Raw genomic sequence first — 25,436 nt, 5'->3', positions numbered from 1 at the left:
TCTGACTGCAGCACAACTAAACTGATGTCGACCCAGGTGTTAAAGGGTCAACATGTTAAAAGTTAGCCTGCAAACTACCTAAACATTTAACATGCTTCCTAAACATGCACAATAACACATACATGTATCTTTGAAAAAACTGAGCAACTGTGTCATGCTATAACATGATACAAGTTAATGTTACTATATTAACTGCACCTGTGTTTACATCTTAAGCAGCATGCCTTTTACATTCTAAGCTCAAAATATTGACATTTCTAAAGTGTGGCACTGCCATTTAGACAATTTGCTATCATGTTTCCCTGAAAGCAGCAGATTAAAATTGACAAAATGAACATTATATGAACTCTTTTTGTGACAATGAACAAACACAGCAAAGACATTTCAATTCCATATTTTACTTCAGTGTAATTAAATACACACGTAAAAGTGAAGTCCATTCACTGACATATACAGTACACCTTCATACTACAGTTGGTGTCGAGAAAATAACAGACCCACTATCCACAGACACTATACAAAGTAAGCAGCCAAGGCAGCCATTTTGTCTTTAGGTTTTTTAGGATTGCCACGGCGTCCCCTGCCCCGTCCCCGTCCTCCTCGTCTTGCACCCCCGCCCCGGTGCATGGCGTGCCTCATGGTGGCGTGTTTGAGCTCCACCAGATCCTGGAAGACCGGGTCACAGAAAACACATCCAGTGTGCTGGGTCTCACCGGCAGGAAGTGGAGTGCGAGTCTTGTTGAAGTCCACAGCGACCAGAGAGGCATCGCAGGCATCGCAGCTCTCCTGAGCGACCTACGTGAGGAAAGATGAACCAGAGAGGATGCATATAGGATCAAAAGAGGCTGTAAAAGCTGAAACGATAAAACACTCAGGAAAAAAAAATGAGTGACTATGAAGTCCAGCTTTTACTGAGCGTATAGGCAACAGCTAAAGTACAACAGGACATTCATCGGTCAGCTTACAGTACTGTGCATCACGTCAGTGTTCCTATTAGCACTGTGAATGTGGAAAAGAGTTCTCAACGGGCCGAAAATATTACAACCTGAAACCTGGCCTGTTCGTCATCATCACAGAAAATACAGACCCCAAGCCCAAAAAAAAAGCACTGGTCCGTTTCTGATGCCCAGGACACAACGGTTGTTTGGCGGCATAAGCCACATGCGTCCCCTGCTGAAAATGGACCAGCTCGGTGGATCACCAACTCTCCAAACTGTATTTCCCCGCCTGAAGGCAGGTTTCCATTACAGATTTGCACAAAGATTAAGCGATACTTTCTAAATGTTGATAAAACTAAATTGTGAGATGACTGCGATTCCACTGAGTGATGTTCTGTGACTCCTCCTCTGGTGATAACATTCCAAGAAGCATGGTGATGGATTTTCAAAACAGTAGCAGCTTTGTTTTTATTGCAGCCACCACACTAGCCGTCATTATTTCAGATCCAAGGTGATGTAGGCGTATTATGGAGCCATAATGGAAAGGCAAGCCTCTTATATGTAGGAGCGGCCATGTGTGAGGGATTTCTGGGAGGTGATAGTCCACGATTTCACAGAGGAATTGTGGCTTCAAAACTTCAGGATGATCTGCTCAACTTTTGAAGAGTCATGTGATGCAATAACACCTCTTGTAGCTCCTGCTGCATCATGAGGGAGCCAGTTCCTACTGACAAGCACATAGCCATAGCATCATGTGACCTAGAAAAGACTAAGAAGTGTTTCCATTGCAGTTTTGTGAAATATGTCGTTTTCAAAAACATGCGAGCGTAAAAACTTTTTTGCAATATATGAGAGAAAATTGATGTGTTTCAATTAGGCGTATTTTATATTCACAATTTACTCTCTGCTACGGCCAAGAGGAAGGACAGGGAGCCCAAAGCTTGGCTCTGCCAGAGTCTTAAAATGGTCAGGACAACCCTGCTTTTATTCTGGAAGCACGTTGGCAAAAATGTTGGTGAAAATTCCTATTTAAACAAAAATGCATGTAAACACACCGGGCAATACCATAATGATCAAGGCCATATATTGTGTGATAAGTCAATAACAATTATCATGACAAGCCTGGATATTGTGCCATATTATCTTAGCACAGGACAAAATGTTGGACATTTTCTTACCTGCACTCTGTGTGCGTGTTCAAAGAAGTGCACCACCACGTTGCATTTATTACAGGCCATCCTCCATTTTGGTCCAGAGGTGGGATCAAGCACCAAAACCCCACTATCACACTCCACACACTGTCCAATGCCCAAAGAGTTGAGGGAGTGCTGGCAGGATGGATGGGTGCATTCATTGCATCCCATACCTGGGAAAAGAAGAAACAAAAAACAGGTCAGAATGTTGACTCCCTATTTTTAGGGCTGGTTTCATGTTTGCAGTCAGAGTCCCAAGTTCAAGCTAATCAAGCGACTTTAAAAATAAGAACTCTCAAGAGTTCAGCAGGACAGGAGCTGTGTCCTACCTTTCTTCATGTCCCTGAAGGGCGGGTTGCTAAAGCAGTATGGACACAGCGGGTAGCTCTTGCCCCGGGCCCCAGAGGTCCACAGCACCAGCTCAAAGTCATCCAGCGGACAGCGGAGCTCCTTGTACAGCTTGATGGCTCCGTTTTGGGGAAGACTGTAGGTCTCGTCACAGTGGGAGCAGTGAAGCCTGCTGGGTTTGGCCTGGAGATACACGTCAGGATCAGATGGGATGGAAGGACTTTTGACTTCCACAGGGCTAACCTCATGCCTTTACTGAACCAGCCTCAGAACTGCCTCTGTGTCCATTTATCAAAGGAAAAAGGAGGCTGCTATTTAGCATGTTTGTAGTCCATCTTGTAGTCAGAAGTTATGGTCTTGGATTGGGTTGGGGTTTTTTTTTTTGGACTTTTGGCCTTTGATCAATAGAACAGATTATAAGTGAAAGGGGGAGAGAGAGGGGGTGATATGCAGCAGTTTTAATATGGTTCTACCAGAACAGAAAAACATTATACAGTCTAATACTCTATACATCCACTGTATCCAAATACATAAAATGTTCATGCTGCTGCCGCTACCTTGAAACCACTGGATACCATTCAGCACAGTGCCTTTCTATCGATTACTTAAGACTGCAATCACATTCACCACTGTGAGTTTCATGAGAAGGTCAGAGGTCACCACTGACATAAAAAAGACATGAGCTCACATGTAAGCTACAGGTGTTTGATTCCTCATACAAACTTTCATCAATGACACTGAAAAATAACACTTTGCAAAAGTCACTGAATGTCCGTCCTCAGTGCACATGGAGCGATCTAACCACGCAAGTCCCTCGTCTGACGTAGATCCCACAGGATTTCATATAAGGGTTACCTTGTACACCACTTAACAGTCACACATAACCCACTGCGCATATATTTCAAATACAAAAACGACGACTCAAAGATCTGCAGCCTCATGGTTCATTCATGATTTTTAAAGTGGTTCAGTCATCAGGTGGAAATGCTAATAAAGGAAGCACATCAGCTTTTAGTATTTAAAGCTCTATTATTGAGCTGAATTTTTTGAAGGCCAGAGCTCAGCAGGCAGACATGTGCTCCAGAGAGGAACATCACTGGTGCATTGATGATGCCAAAATTTTATTGTAACAAGACCGTATAGCAAAACTTGTACAAAGTGTTTGAGGGTGGATGAAAGAAGCATGTGATTGTGACAATGTATATGCAAGATGTTAACAAGGTTACTGATCAATTTCTTGGCAGATTGCTGTATTCCAAAACTTGCTTTTTAACCTGTTAAGCCTTCTGTAGACTGTGAGATTTTAGCAATCTCATAAGTTAAGTGCAGCTACCCTCTGCGACATACATCTAATAAACTTGGGTATGACATCAAGTTAGATGTATGCAGACTGTACGATGACATAGCTAACTGAATCGCGGGCTATGACCTACATGCATAAATCACTATAGTGGCATTTATGTGTGTCAAAAAAAGTCTTAAGGTGAAGAGGAGAAGGAGAATGTGAACGAGGTCATGCCTGAGGAAAAGAGGCCAACTTAGTACGCAAATTTTGCAATTAGAGCTCTAAGTATTTATTAGCATCTATTAGAATTTAGCACACACTAGCAGAGTCACACTGATCAGTGCATCATTTCTTGCTGCATTTCTGTTGGTTGGTTAGTAGGTCTTAGTAGCAGTCAGACAGTGAGATGGTCATCCCAAATTTCTGACACCGTCAGAATTTTATCCCGGGTTGTTTTTGATCGCATAACCATGATATCAGCCATCTCTGAACCTCTCTCACTGTGCGACACAGGATCACCATTTTAGAGCCACAACCAAAGATATCGCCACATTTCTGTCATGATGGTCAACCCTCGTCTGAGGCAGCCCAAAACTCAACAGTGTATACCGGGCTTTAGAGCAGTATGTGAGCCTAATCTATATCCAAAATATTAAAGATAGCCCTCATCTTTTTACCCCACATTTTCAGCTGATCAACAGACAAGAACAGAGCTCCATAAGGAGGTGACGGGCTATGCAACACATGTAAAGTCAAGTCAATTTTATCTGTACAGATAAAACTGTAAACAGCCAGCGGACAGCAGGCAGAAAGAGACTGTGTGGAATAATGACTTTTTTGTATCTGACTTGGTGAATCAAGGATTTATTTAGACCAAACTAGAACTGGTGATTGTTGGAACAGTGGTCTTACTATCTAGATTACTAACAAGAGTAACCAAGACGGTGTGGGTGAGTTTTATTTAGTTTCTGTCTGTAATGTATGCTTTATAATAAGTTAACAAAGCAACTATGCCTTGTCAGTCTTCAAGAGAACTTCAAAGAGGTGTCTTGTGTTCTGACTGGTACATGCATTTTTAATCTCTAACATTGTCCCTTTCAAAATGTACAGACCCTCTATGGTCTTGCTTGCTGATAATCACATTTACAATCACGTTTTGTTCAAATAATAACAGTAGTTTTGACTTTTCTGCTGACCTGGATGTACTTCATGAAGCGATGACACTTTCCACAGCGGGACAGTGGCTTCCCAGTGGCAGCAATGGGTGAAAACGAGACCTCCATCAACTCATCCATACCTGTAAATCACAACAGACAGATACTGTGAGCTGGAGTTGTGTAGGAATGAACCAAACTGTGACATGTTTATTTGAAAGTCAGTCTAGCTCATAAGGGGTTCAGGTGAGGCCTGCCTCCTCTTCTTGTTGAGTGGCAACCAAGTTCTTCTACTTGTGGTAATTAAATCCCCTATAGTGACTGTGCAGTTATCTAAACTTGTATTAAGTGTTTAGTTTTGATTTCAGTGGTAATTAAGTCATTGTTATATATTAAAAAAGCCAACACCACTTGGATTTACACAATCAGTACGTTTACGGGCACAGTTAAGTCTAACTACAGTTATAGCTCAATTGGACTACTGTCCTTGTCCCAGTATACAAGCACCAGGGGAGAATCAGTTTATTGACAGAAGTATGTCTGACTCCACCACTACAGGTGGAGATATGCCCAATTTCAGTGAGTTGCTACAGCCCCATATTATTTATACAGTCTATGATATAGAACAAATCACAATCATAACTAATTATTTACAAGAACTTAGGGGTAGAAAACCATCATCATCATGTACATATAATGAAATGGTGCTGAGCAAACTTTATTGATTAGTTTTAGGCTGTCGAAAAAACCCCAATATCAGTTTAAGGGTACACTATATTTAAAATATTTTTACCACTTTACCTTGCTGTAAGACAGCCCTTACCGATGGGGATTTGAAGCTGGTATATCAAAAATACCAGACTCCATAGAGGAAAACAGTCATTTTACTCCACTGAACGGTAGAGTTGCTGATCTATCGCTTCCTCCATCAGTTTTTGTGTAGTGTAAAGAAGAGAAAATATTCAAATATAGTGAACACTTAAACTGATAATAATTTTTTTAGGTGGCTAAAGTATGTTTTACTGCTTCCCTGTCCACAGCAGTGCATCACTTAGCTTCCGTGCCGGTGTTGTGGGACTATACTTTATTTATCGGAGGAGTTGTATGTCCCTCACCTAAACCAAAATTAAAAACATAAGTCCCTCCCCAATCCTTAATTCAAAAAATAACAAAAAATAAAAAAGCCTGACCACTTTTGCATTACCCCTTCCACCCTCACAAATAACACACAGTCTCTATTCCTAGCCGATGTGGCGATAGTGAGCATGAACAGAACGCCCAGGCGGTGTTAACATTACAATGAAGCTTGACTTCCGATTGCATTGAGTATGTTAGTCCGATTTCAAGAAATTTGATTTAGTCCAATTTCAGTCAGACTAACATGTTTACTTGTATTTTAAAATCCCAGTTTAGTTAGACTAACACAATAATTGGACCTTTTCTATCATCATGTAAACATGCTGAACGTTGCCCTTTTTTGCATACAGTCCCTTAAAGGAGCCCACACCCGAGTTCCTTTTCGAGTGGCTGCTGTGAACTTACTGGGGATGGAATCCACAAAGTAGTGAAACTTCCTCTTGAAGATATCCAGCGTGTGCTGCAGGACTTGTTGGTAGTTGGCTTTACCCTGAGCGATAAGGTTCAGCTGCTTCTCCACAGCGCTACGTATGGTGGGCAGCACCAGCTCTGCATCTGCAAAGCACACAAACACAGTCGATCATGGGTATTTACATAGCATCATATAAAAGCCACTTACAATTTCACGTCTCACTGATGATATAGTATCTCTTACATTTTAATGAAGTGGACCATTCTGTCTGGTCCCATGTCCTAAAGGGTTGATTATATGGGACTATCTGCATTAGTAGACATGGTGTCCAAAGACGATTCAGCAAAGTTCTAGAAACTGGCAAAACTTCAAATCTCATATACGTACATGTCAGAGGATGTAAAATAATAGAAGGCAAATTACCTGTCTTGTAGTAGCCATGTACCAGGACAATGCCTAGGTTGGTTGGCTTCAACTTGCGTCCATTCTCTACAGTCACATAGTTCCTCTGGCAGATGTTGTTGATGTGGACAGGGATGCTGGCATCAGTACCTGAAGGTCGGCGGTCAGGAGACATCATCTATTAAACTGTTCATTATTATTATATTATATTATTAACAGCACTCAGTAGATCAATGCTGTCATGCAGGTCCTCTTCAAAATGTAGTGCCTAATAAAGACCAGGATCCAGCAGTGAGTACTGACTCGTACTAATAGAGAAACCCAGAAATGAGCCCTCAAACCTGGAAAACCATTAGCATTTCACCACCTCCGGTACCCTTGTCTCAAAGCCAATGGGTTTTTTGAATGGACATTTAGTTAAGAGCCTTAAAAAAGGTCTGTTGTTAACACAAGCTGAAAAGAATTTCAGGTTTTGTTCTAAGACATAAAATATGTCAGTAGATACCCAACTCGTGAATTTTGAAGCATTTATGTGTCTAAAAAAAGGTAGTTGCTAATTTGGCTAAATGAGACTACAGAGCTTTATCAAGCCAAACCACACAGATCACGGCTTTAGAGCCTTGTAGTGGTTCCGACGCAAATGTAGTGTAGGTCGTTAGAGGCTGATCACACCGAGACACGTCGCTCAAAAAGTGTTTCCCTATGGTACAGAGTGAACAGATATAACATAAACAGCTCTTATGTTCACCATGAAGTGCTTAGGTTTGTTATGTTATCCTTAAGGTGTGGAGGTTTACCGATGCCATGTTTCTCCATGAGGGTGATGAGCTCAGCCTCGGTCAGGTAGTCCGGGGGGCCGGTCTGCTTTTCTACCAGCTTGATCTCGTCCACTGTGAAAGAGTCTCCACGCTCACAGACTGGCAGGGCCTCCTCCAGAGGAATGCCCTGCCACGGCATCACATCTGTGTAACCTGGAAACAGATTTTGGATTTTCAGATTTAACTGAATTCTTGCTTGGCGAGCTAAATGTGTGGCCAGTCGGCTTTACCTGGTGATATCAGGGTTTTGCCACTACACGAGAAGGCCTCTGTGCCAATGCTGAAGTCTATGGTGGTCTGTAGGTACTTGCAGTCCTGACTGACAGTGGCTATGAAATGACGCGTGATGTAGTCGTACAGTCGCCAGCCGTCGCTTCCTGTGAAACAGCAAAAGATGAAGAACCAGGGTAAGGGGCTGAATATGAAGGATGAAGAGCAACATGGAGCTGTTGTCTGTCAGACAGGTATGTGAAACGTTTTAACAGAACTGCTGTAGCTTGAAGTGTATGTACAAGCAAAGAGGGAGGTGCCAAGTTTGAATGGTAAATCGAGCCTTTGAAACAAAAATCACTTTAATCAGTTAGACTAAGGATTGTGTTCTGCTAATCAATGGAAAAAACATGCTCTGTCATTTACGGCTCAACTATAAACAAGAAACTAGAATAACCACCTGGCGGTTTCACCTGAAAAAGCATCACTACAACAGATATCCTTCATATAGGCCATTTATAAGATTCATGTAAAAACGAGGAGAAAAGAGACAGTGAGGGGGGGCGTGGTGGTAGAGAGGGAGAGTTAGACAGATGTCAGATTTGAATAATTTTCATATTGACTCCATGTGGACATTTGTGCCAAATCTGAAAAACTTCCCCCTAGGAATTCTTGAGATATGAGATATATGAGAATGAGAGATGGACGCAAAGTCACTGTGACCTTGATCTTCACCATCAAATTCTAATCAGTTTATCATTGAGTCCTATTGGACGTTTGCACCAAAATTGAAGAAATTCCTTCCAGGCGTTCTTGAGATTTTGCATTCAAGAGAATGAGATGGACTTGAGGACATACAATGTAAAAAAAAAAAAAAAAAAAAAAAAAAAAAGGGCCAAACAGTAAAAAAAAAAAAAAAAAAAAAAAATCTTATTAGTCTGTCATCAGTCCATCATTTATCATCATTTATGATAAAATAATTATTTTGATGGCTGACATCTTGCCCTCACTATCCATTGCCTAATGAGCTGTATGTCTCACCCAGTTCTCCTTCTGAGGCAGAACGCATGGGAGTGATCGGTGGATGATCTCCAGCATCAGTTCCTTTCCTGGGTCGGTTTATTCCAGCTGCAAGCAGAGCTTTCACCTGATGGAGGAGCAACACATTTTTAAAAACATACATATATGTGTATCCATATCCGAGCATTAATAGAAAAAGTCTGTTTGTGTATCAGTACAGTGCTGGCCTTAAATGTATCAAGGGCATGCATCCTTTCGTGTATTTTTGGCCCTACAATGGTTCTCACCTCCTCTGCCCAGACGGGGTTGTTGGTCTGCTGCTTCAGTGTTCCCTTCAGGTCAAAGTTCTCAGGGTAGTGGGTGGTCTCAGTACGTGGGTAGCTGATGTAGCCCTGTGTGTACAGGCGCTCTGCGATCTGCATGGTATGCTGCGGGCCCATGCCTGAGACATCAGAGAGGGTCACATTTTATCCTCTTCTTCTTACACTTCTTTTGCTTTGTGAGGACTAAACTGAAGCTTACTGGGTTTCATTCTGAATTAGGGTGAAGGCTGGACCGCCAGAATACTGGACTGCATACTAGATTTTATCCTACAGAATTTGAGTTGAATCTTTTCAGATTCTAGTCATCCAATTTTTATATCATAATTAGGGCTGTCAAACTAATTTTTTTAATCACGATTAATTACAGAATTTCTATTATATAATTTCTATAGGCTAGTTATTGCATTTAATCACATTTTTTAATCAGATGTTTTCGATTCCATTATTTTACATTACAAAACAGTTTTGAAGTGCATATTAACAAGATAAAGCAATAATTTCCAAATTGTCTTGAATCAAATGTCAGCAAAAACTGCATGAGACTAGCATGAAGTGGGCAAGTCTGTTAAGGGGAGACTCATGGGTACCCACAGACATGAAAACCTAGATACAGAGTTCATGGTTTGATGTGCATCTGCGCCCTATTTTGGGAGGTCAAGATCTGCTATGATGCAGATTTCACCACTGTAACCTGCTTAATTCTGAGCTGATTTTCAAAAAAAAATGTTTTGTTATAAACATCAGAAAGTGAACATGATAGTGGTTACTTGTCTGAATTAATTTCAGTTACTGGAGGCAATCTAAGCCTCAGCTCTATGACAAAACAGTAATCTCCTGAATAACCACAACACTGGGACATGCAGGCTACGACTTATCATCACTACCAGTATCATCACTCTAGCTTTAAAAGTCAACCTGGTACAGAGTCTTAAAGACAGGGATGTAAGCCGGCGATTAAAGTGATTAAAAAAGTTAATTCATTAACTAGGAGGTGGAGGTTTCACTATTCTTATTACATTTCTTAGACAAAATGCTGATGAGAAGTGAATAAACAGCAGATTTATCCCAAATATTGACTCTAATTGATTTCATTACCTAGAGAATAAAGAATGATGAAAAGCTGCTCATGTTGATGTGAACATACCTAAAGCAGAGCTGGCCACTCTCAGCATCTCCACGGTGTTTAAGGCCTGGGGCCTCTGCTTCGCCTTCTCTTTCTTACTCACTGACTCCACCTGTGTTAACAAATGTATCACATTCACTATATAAGAGGTTTCAGAATTCATCTCCGCCAATACTAATATGCCTGAAAATGCATATTTAATGTCCATTCACGGACCATGCACATACTAGTGTAAACAGGAAGCAGATTATCTAACTTGCTGCCAGTTGCTTAATTACAGAAATAAAAACTGTGGAGATGGTGAAAAGTCAGACCAGAGACTTTTTTGCTCAGATGCATTAAGAAATGAAACCTGAGTATCACGTGGTCAAGGCAGTGCAAAACAAAATCGAAGTTGTCCCAAAGCAAATATGAATACACAGAGTGAATCAGGCTCTAGTTGATTTAAATCCATGTAGACATTCTAGTCTATACTATTAACATGACCTAAACCTTAGTCAGGATTATAGCCTTACCAATACTAGATTTTTGAAGCCAATAATGTTATTGATACTTGACACAAAGATATATTGTCCCATATTTGTTTATCATTGTCATTGTCTATTTTGATTAGGTTACATTTGTTACTTCAGCTGTAAAAATGAACTTGTCAGTGCTCTATGCTGGGCAAAAGATTTGATGGATACACTTTTTTTAAGACCTCAAACCCGTCTCAAACTCAAATCTACAGCAGTTTCTTTTATCGAGGAAATATATCAGGCAGGCTTCTTTATGTTCCAGTGAATGCCTCTTGTGTACTGGTTACACTTTCTGCTGGTGGCCATGAACTTACATTATTATTTCAAATGTGACATGGCCTACCTAGGTCACTGACAAACATTAAATGCTTCAACATCTTAAAAATTTACAGGAATTTCTAAATTTTAAATATTGTTATCATTATATCAGTCCAGCTATTTCCCATATGTTCAACCATGCTGCAGACACATTGCTATTAAATAAAATCATTATAAAACAATGAATTTGCTCTTACCTTGGCCTCCCTGGATGTCTTGGCCAGGTTGACAAACATCTGACCCACCTCCCTGTCAAAGACCCTCACCCTGTGCCAGTCCAGCGTCAGTGGGCTGTCCTTCCCTTTGAACACCTGACCAAAACACAGCATGTCTCTCAGTACATATATATCAGGATATGAAGCGATGCTTGCCTCTGTGTCAGCAGGACTTAAATTGGATTTACCTTTGCCTGGAGAACCCAGTAAGTCTCTGGTTTAAAGGACTGGATCTTGTCATGGCGCTCCACACAGAAGCCTAGTGTCGGGGTCTGGCATGGTCCGAAAGAGATCAAGGAGGAGTCGAGGTTGCCGTACTTACCCTGGAAATACTTAGTCTGGAACCTGAAAATTTTTCAACAAACGACAGGCTTAGATTTCATTCATTATGACCTAAGGTAAGCTGGATCAAGCTGGGTTTTCATTACAGATTTGCGCAAAACTTGAGCACCATTTTCAAAATGTCAAAAAAACACAATTGTAAGATGACTGCATTTCCATTGAGTGATGTTCTGTGACTCCTCCTCTGGCGATAACATTCAAAGAAGCATGGTGATGGATGTTCAAAATATGAACAGGTTTATTTCTATTGCAGTCACCACACTAGCCATCATTATATCAAATCGAAGGCAACATAGGTGTTATGCGAGCGATAACAGAAAGGCAAGCCTTTTATACGGGGGAGCGGCCACATGTGAAGGATTTCTGAGAGGTGATAGTCCATGATTTCACAGAGGAATTGTGGATTCAAAACTTCCAGATGATCTGTTCAACATCTGAAGAGTTATCCAAGTTATATAGATGCATTCATTTATTGTGGGTGTTACAAACAGACATCTGCAGAAAATCAAGTACGAGGTGGCACTGTGTGGTAGAGCCAATGTCTGGCTGTGGAGAGCAGCGTACCGGGTGAAAGCACAGCCGATGCGCAGATCCAGCTCCTGTCGTGCGTCCACTGACAGAGCTTCATTGCGGTTGGGCTCACCCAGGCGATTCATGGCGTTCCAGATGTCAGTGTCAGTGATGGAGCTGAATTTGGCACGGTAAACGGTCCGCTCCCGACCATTTCCCTTGTTCATCACTGGCTGGATGGCATCCAGTACCTGGGAGGGAAGAGAAGTAGTGACTGAAACATAGAAAGATCAAAATAAAAATAACTACATTTTCAGACATTTACTGCTATCCATACAATCTAAGACCTTAGTCACCGTAAAGGTTCTGCATTTGAATATCAAAGCATTAATATAGCAGCAAATACAAGTAATGGCGTCCTAAGCATGAATGCAGTCATGCTCCCTCTGTGTTTGTTGTGATCCGAGCTTCTCTTTGCAGGTTTTCCTAAACATTCATTTATTTGGCAGCCTGCCATAATCAAAACATCTGCTGCCAGATTTTCTATTTTTGGAGCTGGACCATTCATTAGGAGCTCTGTTGAAAAATATATACCATTTGTTTATTTATAGCACCAAACTGTTGGAGCGCAGGGCCTAATCTGGGGACAGGTGGAGCAGCAGAATGTCAGACACATTGAAACTGAAACTTAAATGATCCCTGTGCGAGTTATGTCCAGACCAACAAATTTCAACAATTTTCCAGCCTTTGAATCAAATTGCGCAAAGTGGTTCTGAGAGGAAAAAGAGCTCATGAAGAGTTCTGCCTGCACTGCGCTCACGGACCCGTAAAAATGTCACACAAGATTAAAAAGAGAAGTTTGCTTCCTGTTGGGTTAGCGGAACAACAAGCTGTAAACACAACATTTGGAGGTCTTCAAGCTTGCGTTGTGATTGGATCTCAGCAGATGTAAATGCAATCTGTATAGCAGGATCACATTGTTAAGAACCCCACCCCACAAAACTCAAATTTGAATATGAAGATCTGATATGAGGGCACATCACAAAAACAAGAATACATTTTTATGAATACCAGGGATAAAGACCAATGGATTGGATGCCATTATCCAAATAACAAATCCAGCTGCAGATCTCATGTTAATAGCACATGTAAAGGGGACGTTACGTACCTCAAAACAGATGTTCTCGCCTTCTTTATCACAGTCCAACCATAGAACCACATAGTCACAGCCTCTGGCTTCAACCTGACAGCACATCAGAAACTGGGGTGAGCATCAAAGATACAAGGCACACTGGCAATGCAGAGACCACCAATGTCGTGCGAAAACCAATCACAGGGTCAACATCACTTGCCTGGAGGAACTTGACCATGTTGAGTTTGGGGTTGGCCTCCTTTTTTTCTGTTGGGGCTTTGCTGAACAGTTCTGCTGGGTCCACCTTGTCCCAGTTGTTGTACTTCCCTGAAAGAAAAATGGGACGAAGCTCTTAACTCTTTGAAACCTGGAGCGACATCTCTTTTCTTGCAGTGCTTTTAGATGCCTTTCAAGTATTTAAAAATAAAACAGCCCTGAGCAAATTGGTGCAATTTTATTCAAAAACATGAGAAAAAGGGCAAATGCAAGAAATTAGTACATTTAGAAAATGATGGGGTTTTTTTGTTTTTTTTTTAAAAGCTAAGGAAAAATGTCTAGGGTGCAGAGACCACCAATGAAAAACTTATGATTATAATTATAATTATATACTTATAATTATCATAATTACATATTTAAAATCATTTTACAGAATTAAATAACTTTCTATTTATTTTCTAACTTTCTTCTTTCATTGCTAATTTTTAGGGATACATTTACTTTTTTTTTTTACTAATTTCTTGCTCATTTTGGGGTAGTTTCTGGTATTATTGCTCATTGCTTTATTCCTTTGTTTTTAAAAAAAAAAAAAAAAAAAAGAATTCAAGCTAATATGCTCAGGTTAAACTATTTTAGTAAGAAATAATAAGAACCTTAAATTGAGAGTTTGGATGTTGAAGAGGGCTAAATTCAACTGTTCTGTAAGAAAGACTAAAATAATTAAAAAAAAACTGTATGTTAGCTGTGATTTGAGATGTTGTACTAAACTGCAGTATGCAGCATTTTTCTATTGTTCTTTACTTCCTGTGTGTATGTGAATGCAGTAGACAAAATATGCGACTACATCTTAAGCCCAGCAAGAAAATGTCACCGGTGAAAGTTAGGTGAGTCAGGGTGAGCAGGACCTAATATGGACGATACGCACCAATGAAATCCAGACTCATAACATGTCCACAAACAGAAGTCATCTTGAATCGTACAGTTTGGCCCTGGAAGCTGCCGGAGTAGTCGTGCACTGAGCATGCTCCATTGAGCCCCTTCCGACTTGTGCAGTTTCCTAAGACCAAAGAGAACAGAGAGGGTAGCAATCATTCAGAACAGTCATTCAAAGGTGAAGCCGTTTAAAGGCCACATATTTGGCATTATATTAAAATAAAAATGATAACTATAAAAAACTGCCACCCTTATCTTCTATCAAATGCAAATATTATTCTCTTAAAGCAATTCAAGACAATTAAATTTCCTCTGACTAAAATGCAATTTGCTTTTATACAAACTAGAGCCTGAACGATATGCGATTTTTGAGACAGATACCAATACCGATTTTATAGTGGAAAAATTCACCGATAAACAATATGGTGACCAATATAGTGAATTTTTGAACTGGAATGAAAAAAGATCATTTCTATGTGGAGTGTGCACGGATTTAGCACTGATATGACTAAGAAAAGTTTTCTTAAACAAACAACTTTTATTTAACAATTTACTTATTTAACATTACACACAAACAAAAAAAAAGAAATAAAAATAAAATAAATATCAATACTGTATGTGCTCAGCATCAGTCTTCACTGACCATTCAAAAAAAAGAATATAAAAATAAAATACACGTCTGAACTGTATGTTCCTATGCATATAGGAAAAAATATACGCCGATGCCAATATGCTCCGATATGTCTGTGAAAGGCTCATATCGGCTGGTAATATCTCGAATACAAACAAATATCTCTTACTGTACATTCATTCCTACAAGATGCATTGATTAATACTTCAGAAAATGTGGATTGATTTTGTCGAACTTTTAAAATGCACTCAAAAACTTGACCAAAAAATGACGTAAGACGTGGAGCTTGAGGTCGGAGTGGTGGTGAGTGAAGCAGGCTATGAGACCTCCGAGCTGTGTCCCCTTTCACGTACATGAGTGGGGAATGATGTTCCTGCCTTAGTTACCTCGACTCAATGCTACACGCTGTCATCTATGAATTAAATTATTCTCTCAAGGCTGAATGCTAATGACCGGAACATGGACACACACCAACATGTCTTCCCCCGCCTGACTACCACACACACGACCCCCACACAAAGAGAGGAGGGTAGCAATCCAGACAAGAACAGGACATATAAATAGAGGCATGTCCAGAGTCAGGTCACAGATCAACTCCAAGTCTCCAAAGGACACATTGAAGACCAAAAAAAACAACGAGAAAATAAAGCAACCACAACAAGAAACAGACGCTCCATCACGCCAGTCTGCCGTCATCAACTTCAGCAATGGAACAACTCCAGGTAAGAAACCTGCCTTAATGATGATGGTGTTTGTAGCAGCTACCATATAGTCACACTTACACTAGTTCTGTCTTTAAAGGATCAACTCGTCAAAGTCTACCTTCATACAATACTAACACACCAATATGCACAGTGAAATAGATATGGCTAGCTGTATTCGTTCTTTCTATCCATACTGGCAGTGAGATACATGGTAGCAGGATAATAAGACATGGGAACAAACTCCACAGTCCTTGTGTGCAGAGTTGCATTGTAAAGTCTAGCAGAAGCTAACAATAACCTTCAGCAGTCTGAGTTTGTTTTTTTAAATCAAGTTATTCAAGTCATTTTTTAGTACAAAACATGGAATTTCAACCTGTTTTTGCAGTAGTGGCCAAAATTATAGTTTGAACTGATGACGGCTTTGATAATAAGTCGTGGGAGCATGGGATTTTACAGATAATCTATCCAACAGTTTGTTGGGGTTTTTCAATTAGAACAGATGTTACAACTAAAAAATTAGTCTTGGCAGCAAATATAGTATACCATAAAAAAAAGGGAGGCCAAAAACTAAACAAAACTAAAAAAAAAAAATCCAGCTTTTCTATTTTCAAAAACTGCCATCTTTCCTTTTGTAGTATATGTTAGTTTTTCCAAAGCAACACATGTTGAGATATAATTAATATATTGCTTTATAATTGGTTTGTTCACATCTTTCCATCCTATAGCTATTGCTCACTTAGCTTGAAAGAGACACAAGTCTATTAGCACACTGTCACACTTCTTGGTCATAAAATCACCTGGATAGATGCACCATTTTGGCCGACAAGGGATTTGTTATCTAACAAGTGTTAAGATAAAAAATATATATGTATATATTGTCACATGAACAGAGAGGGAATTGCAATGTTTGATTTTGTCATTATCATTAAAATAAGAGATTTGAAAATGTTGAGATATATATTGAATATTGAGATATAGCCTTAAAGTACCACAACAATTTTCAGCCCATATTGCCCAGCCCTATTACTATATTTAAATTTGGACAGCTCTGTGTGAGGACAAATAGACAAACACAAGACATCCTTAGGTAACTGAGACAGAGAAATCAGTGCACATTAAAACCCCGCTTCCTCTCTGTATCCAGCTTGTGCGTGTCTTTCTGCTGTGCCTGCTGGCCCTCGACTCCTGTCTGTCCTTGCCACTCAGCAGTCAGTGTGTGGATGAGTCCTTCTGCACATACAACCTGCAGGACTACTACAGCCAGCTGGTCAACCTGCCCAGCCGCATCAACGAGCGCAGCATCGCAACCTGGACTTACGTGTGAGTACACACATATGCATCACACATTCTCAACTAAAGTTCTGAAATGGTTATTCGATTAATCTCTGAAAAAGCCAAGCGACAAATTTAACAGAATACTTAAAAATCACCAACGTGGACTGGTTTAACCTTCTAACATGTGTTTTAATGCTGATTCTTTACTCTTTGTATCACTTCAAATTGTAGTCAGAAAAAAAAAGAAATTAAAATATTAATATTTGAAAACCAGGAATTTAGAATTTACTATTTTCACTAGTTCTCCAAGGTCCTCAGAGGTGGACATTTGGCATAATCTGTTCTATATCTCTTGTTTCATATCACTGGAAATTGGCTCTTCTTATGTTTTGGATTGTTGCATGGACAAAACTAAATATATGTTAAAATTACATTCTGGCAATGAGTATTTTTGAAACTTTTTTCCAGCCTTTTTTTCTGAAGCATGAGGCAGAAAATGTTTTGTTTCTTTTTTGTTTTTAAAAAATTACTAAAACGACTATTAGACTATCAAGTTGCCAATTAATTTTCTGTTGATCTACTAAATATCTACTAATATTCACACACAGATACGTTTTGAAGGGATCCCTTTGTATGACTGAACATTTTTTGGCACACGGTGCAGAATTATCCAACACAGTGGATGACTGAATTAGTCGTTTTAATGAAGAATTGACAAAGATTATAAAACAGGGCCCTACTTTAGTAAAGGACAGTGCCACAGCTGTATAGTGACTGCTTGCTTGCCATATTGACACACTACAATGACTGACTGAAAGCCTGTCTCTGATCGCTCACCAGAGAGAACATCGACTTGAACCGGGTGCCTCAGGTCATCCACGAGGCTAGCTGCCACACCAGCCACTCCTGCAGGGGGCTGGACACTGCCTTTGGTCTAGAGAGCATCCCCGTGTCCCTGAGGATGCCTGTCCTCAGGAAAAACCCCAGCTGCTTCCCCACAGCCAGCTACTCTCTGGAGTTTGAGCTCATCACTATAGCTTGTATATGTGCCATCTCCAGACACACCTGAACAGGGCTGACTGCTCGAATGTCCATTTAGATCAGATGGTGCATGAGCTAAAAGTGGTGGTTTCTGAGACATACATACATTTATTTATTTATTTATTTATTTATTTATTCATTTTAAGTGACAATGCACTTAAGTCAACATCACTGTAAATGTGCCCGTGTTAGCCAAAAGGCTACTATTCAACCGCTGTCCCTGGCCTGATGTGTATTTAGCCATTAAAACAACAAATATAACAAATAAAACACAACATTTCACTCACTGTCATTGTTTTCCATTAAACACTCAAAATCTCAGCATTCAATGCATGCCTGTTAACCAAACAGCATGGGAGAAAAACTGATTTGTAAAGTGAAACTGTCTTATTTGGGGATTTTACAGGTTTTAATCGGTTTAATCACCTAGTCTGTTTGCTTTTGAGTAGAAGAGACCTCTGCAGAAAGGTCCGCTCACAGTTAAAAAAGACAACAAAAACAACAAAAGAAAACCTCAACACAAAATAAATTCTAATCGTGAGAATCCTCAGCTAGTTACAATCTGCAACCCTCACTGCTAAATCCCCCTAAACCTTCCACGCTGTTTTTTGTTAAGGTCCTATATTGTATTTCTTTTTCAATAATAACGTAGGTAAAAACTGCAAAAGTAAAAAAATTAAAAAGCTCAATCCACAAAGAAATGCACATGGTCTGAAATCATAAACTACGCCTCAACTTGAGCCATTAGGACTTCCATGAATTTGTGATGTCACAAATATACTATATAGACTGTTTCAAACTATGTTTCAAGAAACAGTCTGCGTAGCGTATCGTATATAGTATATAGTTTATATAAACATAAACATGCTAAATGGGTCCCCTTGCATATCCTGCTGGAATGTTTTACTCTGTATGTGAATGACAACAGCTGACAGGAAGTAAACATGGACAACTCAAGCAGTTGCCTTGCCGTGCAATTCCAGTGAAAAGATCTATCTATGAAGTTAGAGAGTGCTGCTACAGTGCCGTTAGTCTTTTGTGTGGCTGCAATAACAGTGCGGAGATGCAGAGAGCACAGATCATGGATGTATGAATGGGATGTGGGCCCCTGTTCATTCCTGTGAAAGCTGCTCAGTAGCACATTAAGCAAAAACTTTCTATTTCCTCTGTATGAGCGCACCCGCATCTTCTGTATAATGGGGCCCATAAAGCATGAGCACTAGAGACCTACAGCCAACTGTGGCCGAGTGTGCTCGAGCGGCTAACTTCACTAGGTAAAATTTGCTTCAAAGCAGAGACCGCTGATAAAGCAAGACAGCCAAACTATAGATTCACTTCCTGTACCTGTGTCACATAGGTTTCACAGACTAGTGACGGCCCTGAGTCTATTTCTTCCAGTAAAAAAAGTGAACAAGAATACAGATTATGATCATTACCTTAGTGCAATAGTCACTGAAGTAAATATTGGACCCTGAACATTCCGAAATTGCATTTTTTCATACGGAAAAATCAAGAGACAATAAACTTTGTTCAGGACATGTCTCAGCAAACTCTCACAAGATTTGGCAACAACTGACATTGGTTGATTTTAACGGGTTTTTTTTAAAGAAATTAAGCTAGCAGATAAGAACAAGCAGCAAAATGAGGAACAAACATCAAACATGTACTGCATATAGTGTAGTCTTCTTTTGAATCATATTTCAGTCATCCACACAAAGTTAACACTTCTAAACGAGGTGGGAGTATGAGGGGAAGAGATGACCACTACCACTTAGGAGACAGGAAGTGAATACCATATCGTATCATTGGCGCAGCGTGTAATGAGGTACTGTATCTACTGTTACAGAGTATCTTTGTTCAAAGCCTCTCGCTGTTCTTGGGAGCTTGGCGCAGATATGGAAAACCCAGAAATACTGAGCAATCAGAGTGGACTGGGCTTTTTGGGAGTGGAGCTTAAAGAGACAGTCCTTTAAACAGAGCGTATCAGACAGAGAGTGGATACAAGTATATTTAGGCAGACAGTGTAAGTAATATACTGTGTTTTCTGAATATTAAAGCATGAAAATATGTTGTATTAGAAACCTATGATAAAAGAATGAGCCTGAAAATAAGCATAATATGGGATCTTTAAGTGTCATAATTCAGAGTACGCTTACACACAGGGAAACAATCAATGTGACAGGGTTAATTAAACCAAATAGTTGTTTTACCAAGCCATGTAAGACAGCATCCAGTGTTAAAGACAGCAATAATGGCACTGTATTCATCAACAAAGCCAAATGATTAAGGAATACTTTCCTGTATTGCTATTAGCATGCGGCTGTCCTTACATACAAAATTATAAAGTAAATATATTCCATGGCAATAGACTGTTACTCACCTTTAGAGAGGATTTTGGCAATCGACTGAGCCAAGGATGGTTTCTCTGCTACCATCAACACAGTCCTCATTGTGAATGAATGCTAACAGCTCCACTAGCAACCTCCAGTTAGTCCGTTCACAAGCAGTAAAATGCGATGAAAGCGCAACGTTACTGCTGTTCTCTCACACCTGATAAACGACTGTTAGCAACAAGCACTGCACGACGAAGACAAAATGACAATTTAGAATATAATTGTTGCTAAAAGCACTGGCTAACGAGCTATGCTAACTACGACAGCAGCCATGACAGTTTACACATGATTTTCTTCCGGTGTCGAAAAGTGCCGGGTGTGACGTATGACGGCAGCCGCCACGGAGCCCAAGTCCAACCATAGACTGACCATCACGTTACCGCTGCTCTGAACCCTTCAGCTCAGCCTCTGAGCCTGTACCTCCGGGATATTATCTGTAATTATATGATAATCCAGACCACAGTTCCCTTAAATATTTATTGAACTGTTTTATCTTAAACGCTTATTTTTTCATTCACAAACAGAAATTCTCAAAATCAACTCCTGAGTTTGTACCTTTACTCCTGGAATTGAAAGCTCTTCTTAGGTTTGTCTGGAAAATTATGCTACTTTCCAAATTCCCCTGAATACTCTGTCTGAATGTAATGTGTTTATGTATGTTTATTGTATTTTTGTTTGGTTTGGTTTCTTGCTTTGTATTTTTTTATTTACCTATTTATTTTCTCATCTGTTTAGTTGTCTGTATCAGTCATGTATTGCATTTTTACATTTTTACTTGAATCCTCCATATATATGGATACATATATATATATATATATATGGATACACACATATATATATATATATATACAATCACACACACACACACACATAAATAAAAACAAATATACCCCAAACAACCAGGAGATGACTTCAAACACAAAATGACAACAAAAGTACTACTAAATGACACGATATGCCACAAATATACCGCAAAGAGACACAAACTGACTTTGAAGAGACAGAAAACAACAACAAAAGCATGCAAAGAAACTAGCAAGAGGCACAAAATGACCTCTAAGAGACATAAAACAATTGCAAAGAAACATAAAGCAACCACAACAGCATGCAGAAGAGGTGGTGGGGCCTTTGTTTTGTCTGTGCCCAGGGGCCCATTGTCTCATCATCTGCCCATGTGTGTACAGAAATCTAGTAGAGGACTGTTACACTGACTACAGGAATGTGATGACCTGCCTTATTTACATGTATTTATTCATATTATGTCAATGTGAATAATAATGATAATAACTGTATTACTCTTATATCATTTTTTGAATTATTTATTTTATGTATTAATCCTAATGTACTGAGCTGTTTTCTTTTTAAGTCGTACTGAGTAACTACAGACGGTCCCTAAATTTGGCCACAAGATGGCACTAGAGGACATGGAATTATACAGTCAAACTTCCTTCCATCATTCTTTTACTCCACCAGCATTGAACAAACTTTTTTTTTTTAGAAAGACCAGAAGATTTACTTTTCAGCCTCTACTTTTGTTTTCATAACTTATAAAGGCATTTAATGATGTATTTAACCTCTGAACATCCAGAAACTTGATTCTATTTAGCTGACAGCAAATACATGAGAAATTGACCAGGATGATGTCTGATCTTGAGCTGGGATGTTTTGCAGTCAGTTCTGACCACAGACTGTATAAATGTTTATATATAGTCTATGGTTGACTGAGATTCATCATTAACAGTCACCAACGGCAAGCTGGTGAGAGCCGGAATAAATGGAAAGAAATGTAGCCTATGTGAGGCTGACGGGTGTGGGCAGGCTTGTCTTTGCCACTAAAGTTACTGTAAACTCTGTTAAAGTTGTGTTTAGGACCAGTTTCAACACAAAGGAATAATACTACATAGTGTATTTATAAATGTATACATTTTGGCAAGATTTTGTATTTTTGTTTAATCTCGGAATTTCTAACTCAGCTCCTACAATATGTCTAAAATACACTGTGGAAACAAAAGTGTTACATTCAGACTGTTAAGATCAAAATACACTCCATTGAAACCCATTCAAATTGACCTTTTTTATCCCACAGCCATCAAAGCATAAAGACATACACTGTTTCTCTGTGTCATTCTGGGCTTTTGCCTTGGAATTTGTAATTTTTACTATTTTCCACCTAATGTCATTTTTTTAAAAAATATATGTGGCACATGGAGAAAATACATGCTATTTCCATTAGGTGCACTGTCACAATCAATGTTGTTGCTAATCACAGACATATTCCAGGCTCTGATTTTTAAAAAAAATCTACTTTGCATGTTGTATATTGAAAATAATTCTTTTTTGTTTAATCTAAAACATGGTGGCATCATGGCAAAAAAACCTGTCATTTAAAGGGTTAAAATTATGAAATTAATGAAAATTTGATATTTATGATTAGGGTCAATGCGGGTTAAAACAGTAATTCAATAAAAGTGGAAAAATGATATTAATGTGCAGTATTTTTTTGAAGCTATATTTTAAAAAGCGCATTTTGTGCACAGAGTGATCCAAGTGTGGGCAATATCAAGGGTTAAAGCTATACACTCTTACTTCATGCCCCTTCTGCATAAGTCAGCGCCTGAATTGGGCCACCCCACACAAAAAAAATCTAGACACACCTTTCTATTTTTTTCTACAAGTCTCCCAAAGCTTTCAAAGTTTGATCCCAAACTCTTTCGTTATCTTTGGGATCAAAACTTAAATTTGTTTTATATCAAAGCTATCATTAACTGTGCCAGTGAAGGCTGAATTTAGATCAAATTGAACTGAATTAAACCACAGGATAAACTGAGTGTGATTAACCCTGTGAAACCAGATACATTGGCTATCTTTCTTTTAGAAACACAGGAGGGCAAAGAGCAGCAAAACTTAATAATGAAAAAATAAAAGCACAGGAAAATTACCCGAAAATTAGCATAAAGAAAAAACAAATAAAGCAAACAAACAAAAGGAAATGACCTGGAAAAAATGCTTAAAAGTATAGTTTTCTGTAACAAAATTTAAACTATGTAATTATGGTGATTACAAAGTAGCAATTTAATTTCCCCCTCTGGACATTTCTCCCTGTCTTAAAAAATGTCTAAATCTACTAATTTCTTGCAATTTGTGGAACATTTCTTACCAAGTTGCTCATTACTCTTTTTATCATGTTTTTCAAAGTATTTGAACCATTTTGCTCAGGTGTTTAAGGGTTAAACGCGTGTGAAAGGTGTGTGAAAGGAGTACAGCAGTGATGTCGATCCAGGCTCCAGAGGCTGAATAACCTCTGTGCTGCTCTGTGTTTGGTCCAGCAGGCGGCGACAGATCGCATAAAAAATGTCAGACAGCGTCGCGGTGAGGACGTTTCTCACCATCATCACCATCATCTCTGCTCTCAGTAGCAGCAGCTTCATTTTCCTCAGCATCCTGCGTCTCCTGCATCTCCTCCTCCTGCTGCCTCTGCGAGCTGCGTGTCTGAACTGAAGGATACTGAGACAGCGGGAGTCATGGGGGGGATCTGCACGCTGCGGGTCTGTATTGAAATTCTACTTTACAGGAGCTGCAATACCCATGCAGGGATGCGGATCATGGGCTTAATACCATGATACGATGTGTCAGGCAGCGTGGTGTTTGATTCTGCGTCACATCAGACACGAGAGGTGCCCTGCAAACCTACATTTAGGCTGTCCGTTTCACTGTCACAAACAACTGATGAGCTTTGGCTGTGTCTTCGGATCAGAAATTAATGTTTTAACAAAAAAATCATCTTTCGTTTCTATTTTTATTGTTATTTAATGCAAAATTAACACCAATTAACCTTCCACCCTGTTAAACAGCCTACATATATTTGACAAAAATGGTAAATGACTCCGTAAATCCAATGTTTACCCAACTGGCAACTTTTGGTTCTAAAATGGTTCTGAGAATGGTACAGTTCGATGTTTCAGTAACGTTTTAATTTTTCTTTTAGTTCAAAGAATGTTCTTCTTAAAGTTAAGATAACATTCTCTATAAACCTCAAATGTTTTTTTTTTTCTAAATCACATTAGAGGAACATTTCATTAAAAAAAATGTTGCATTGGAAACGTTCTTTCTTTGTTCTCATGTAACATTGTGGCAACGTTTTATAAAAGAACAATTTATGAACTGTAACCTCTCAACATCACCAAAGCATCCTCAGAATGTTGCAGTTCTAACATTACATCTTAGTCAGCATTTAGTCTTACAGGAACATTATTTGAAATGATAAACATCCTTCAAGGGTTCTTTGTACATTAAAATTAAGATGTTAATGTTAATGTTTTCTTTAAAACATTATTACAATTTATAGGTAACGTTAGCCAGTATTGTGGGAACATTCCCTTCTATATAGGGTAAAGGGTATATTTTTATGCTCCATACCTAATTTTGGCATTTTATATACATTGGGTTGCACCTTATTGTTATCAACAATTATTTGCACTCACCCCACTTTGTTCTGCAAAAAGGGAAAATATATTTTATCTTACATGATAGCCTAATGAGATCAAAAGCAATTTATATATATGCATGTATGACATGTTATTCATCCAGATGCCTCTTACTTAAGCATAGGAAAACCTGACAATATTCTTTCTTGTGAATAAGCTTATGCAGTTTCATTATCAGGAGAGAACTGTCTAAAAAAAACTCTTTGGATTCTAACTAACCCTTAATTTAAAACTCTTAGATGTAATGGTAAATGAAAGAGATTAAGTATTTGCTGCAAGGTGAAAAATGCAAACAATAAGGTGGACATTAAGAGTTAAAACTATTGAGTTTTGATTGGGACCGTTGTTAAATGTTTGTGAT

The 25,436-nt window shown here is 39.1% G+C and overlaps 2 protein-coding genes across 2 annotated transcripts; one reads left to right on the top strand and one right to left on the bottom strand.

Moving 5' to 3' along the window:
* Positions 1-378: 378 nt before the first annotated feature.
* Positions 379-20,871, bottom strand: top3b (DNA topoisomerase III beta). Its single transcript, XM_042489057.1, has 18 exons — positions 20,579-20,871; positions 14,540-14,671; positions 13,619-13,725; positions 13,435-13,509; positions 12,321-12,517; positions 11,603-11,759; positions 11,397-11,510; positions 10,385-10,475; positions 9,205-9,359; positions 8,939-9,044; positions 7,918-8,064; positions 7,667-7,840; positions 6,891-7,019; positions 6,461-6,610; positions 4,961-5,061; positions 2,461-2,662; positions 2,117-2,304; positions 379-795 (listed from the first exon to the last, which is right to left on the bottom strand). The coding sequence occupies exons 1-18, from the start codon at positions 20,646-20,648 to the stop codon at positions 514-516; spliced, it is 2,577 nt and encodes an 858-aa protein (XP_042344991.1). The 5' UTR covers positions 20,649-20,871; the 3' UTR covers positions 379-513.
* Positions 15,789-18,475, top strand: LOC121945054 (interleukin-17A-like). Its single transcript, XM_042489058.1, has 3 exons — positions 15,789-15,900; positions 17,027-17,202; positions 17,998-18,475. The coding sequence occupies exons 1-3, from the start codon at positions 15,886-15,888 to the stop codon at positions 18,224-18,226; spliced, it is 420 nt and encodes a 139-aa protein (XP_042344992.1). The 5' UTR covers positions 15,789-15,885; the 3' UTR covers positions 18,227-18,475.
* Positions 20,872-25,436: the final 4,565 nt, after the last annotated feature.

This window comes from Plectropomus leopardus, chromosome 6 (assembly GCF_008729295.1).
Source record: "Plectropomus leopardus isolate mb chromosome 6, YSFRI_Pleo_2.0, whole genome shotgun sequence".
Classification (NCBI taxonomy): Eukaryota; Metazoa; Chordata; class Actinopteri; order Perciformes; family Serranidae; genus Plectropomus; species Plectropomus leopardus.
This window is presented reverse-complemented; position numbering and strand designations above follow the sequence as displayed.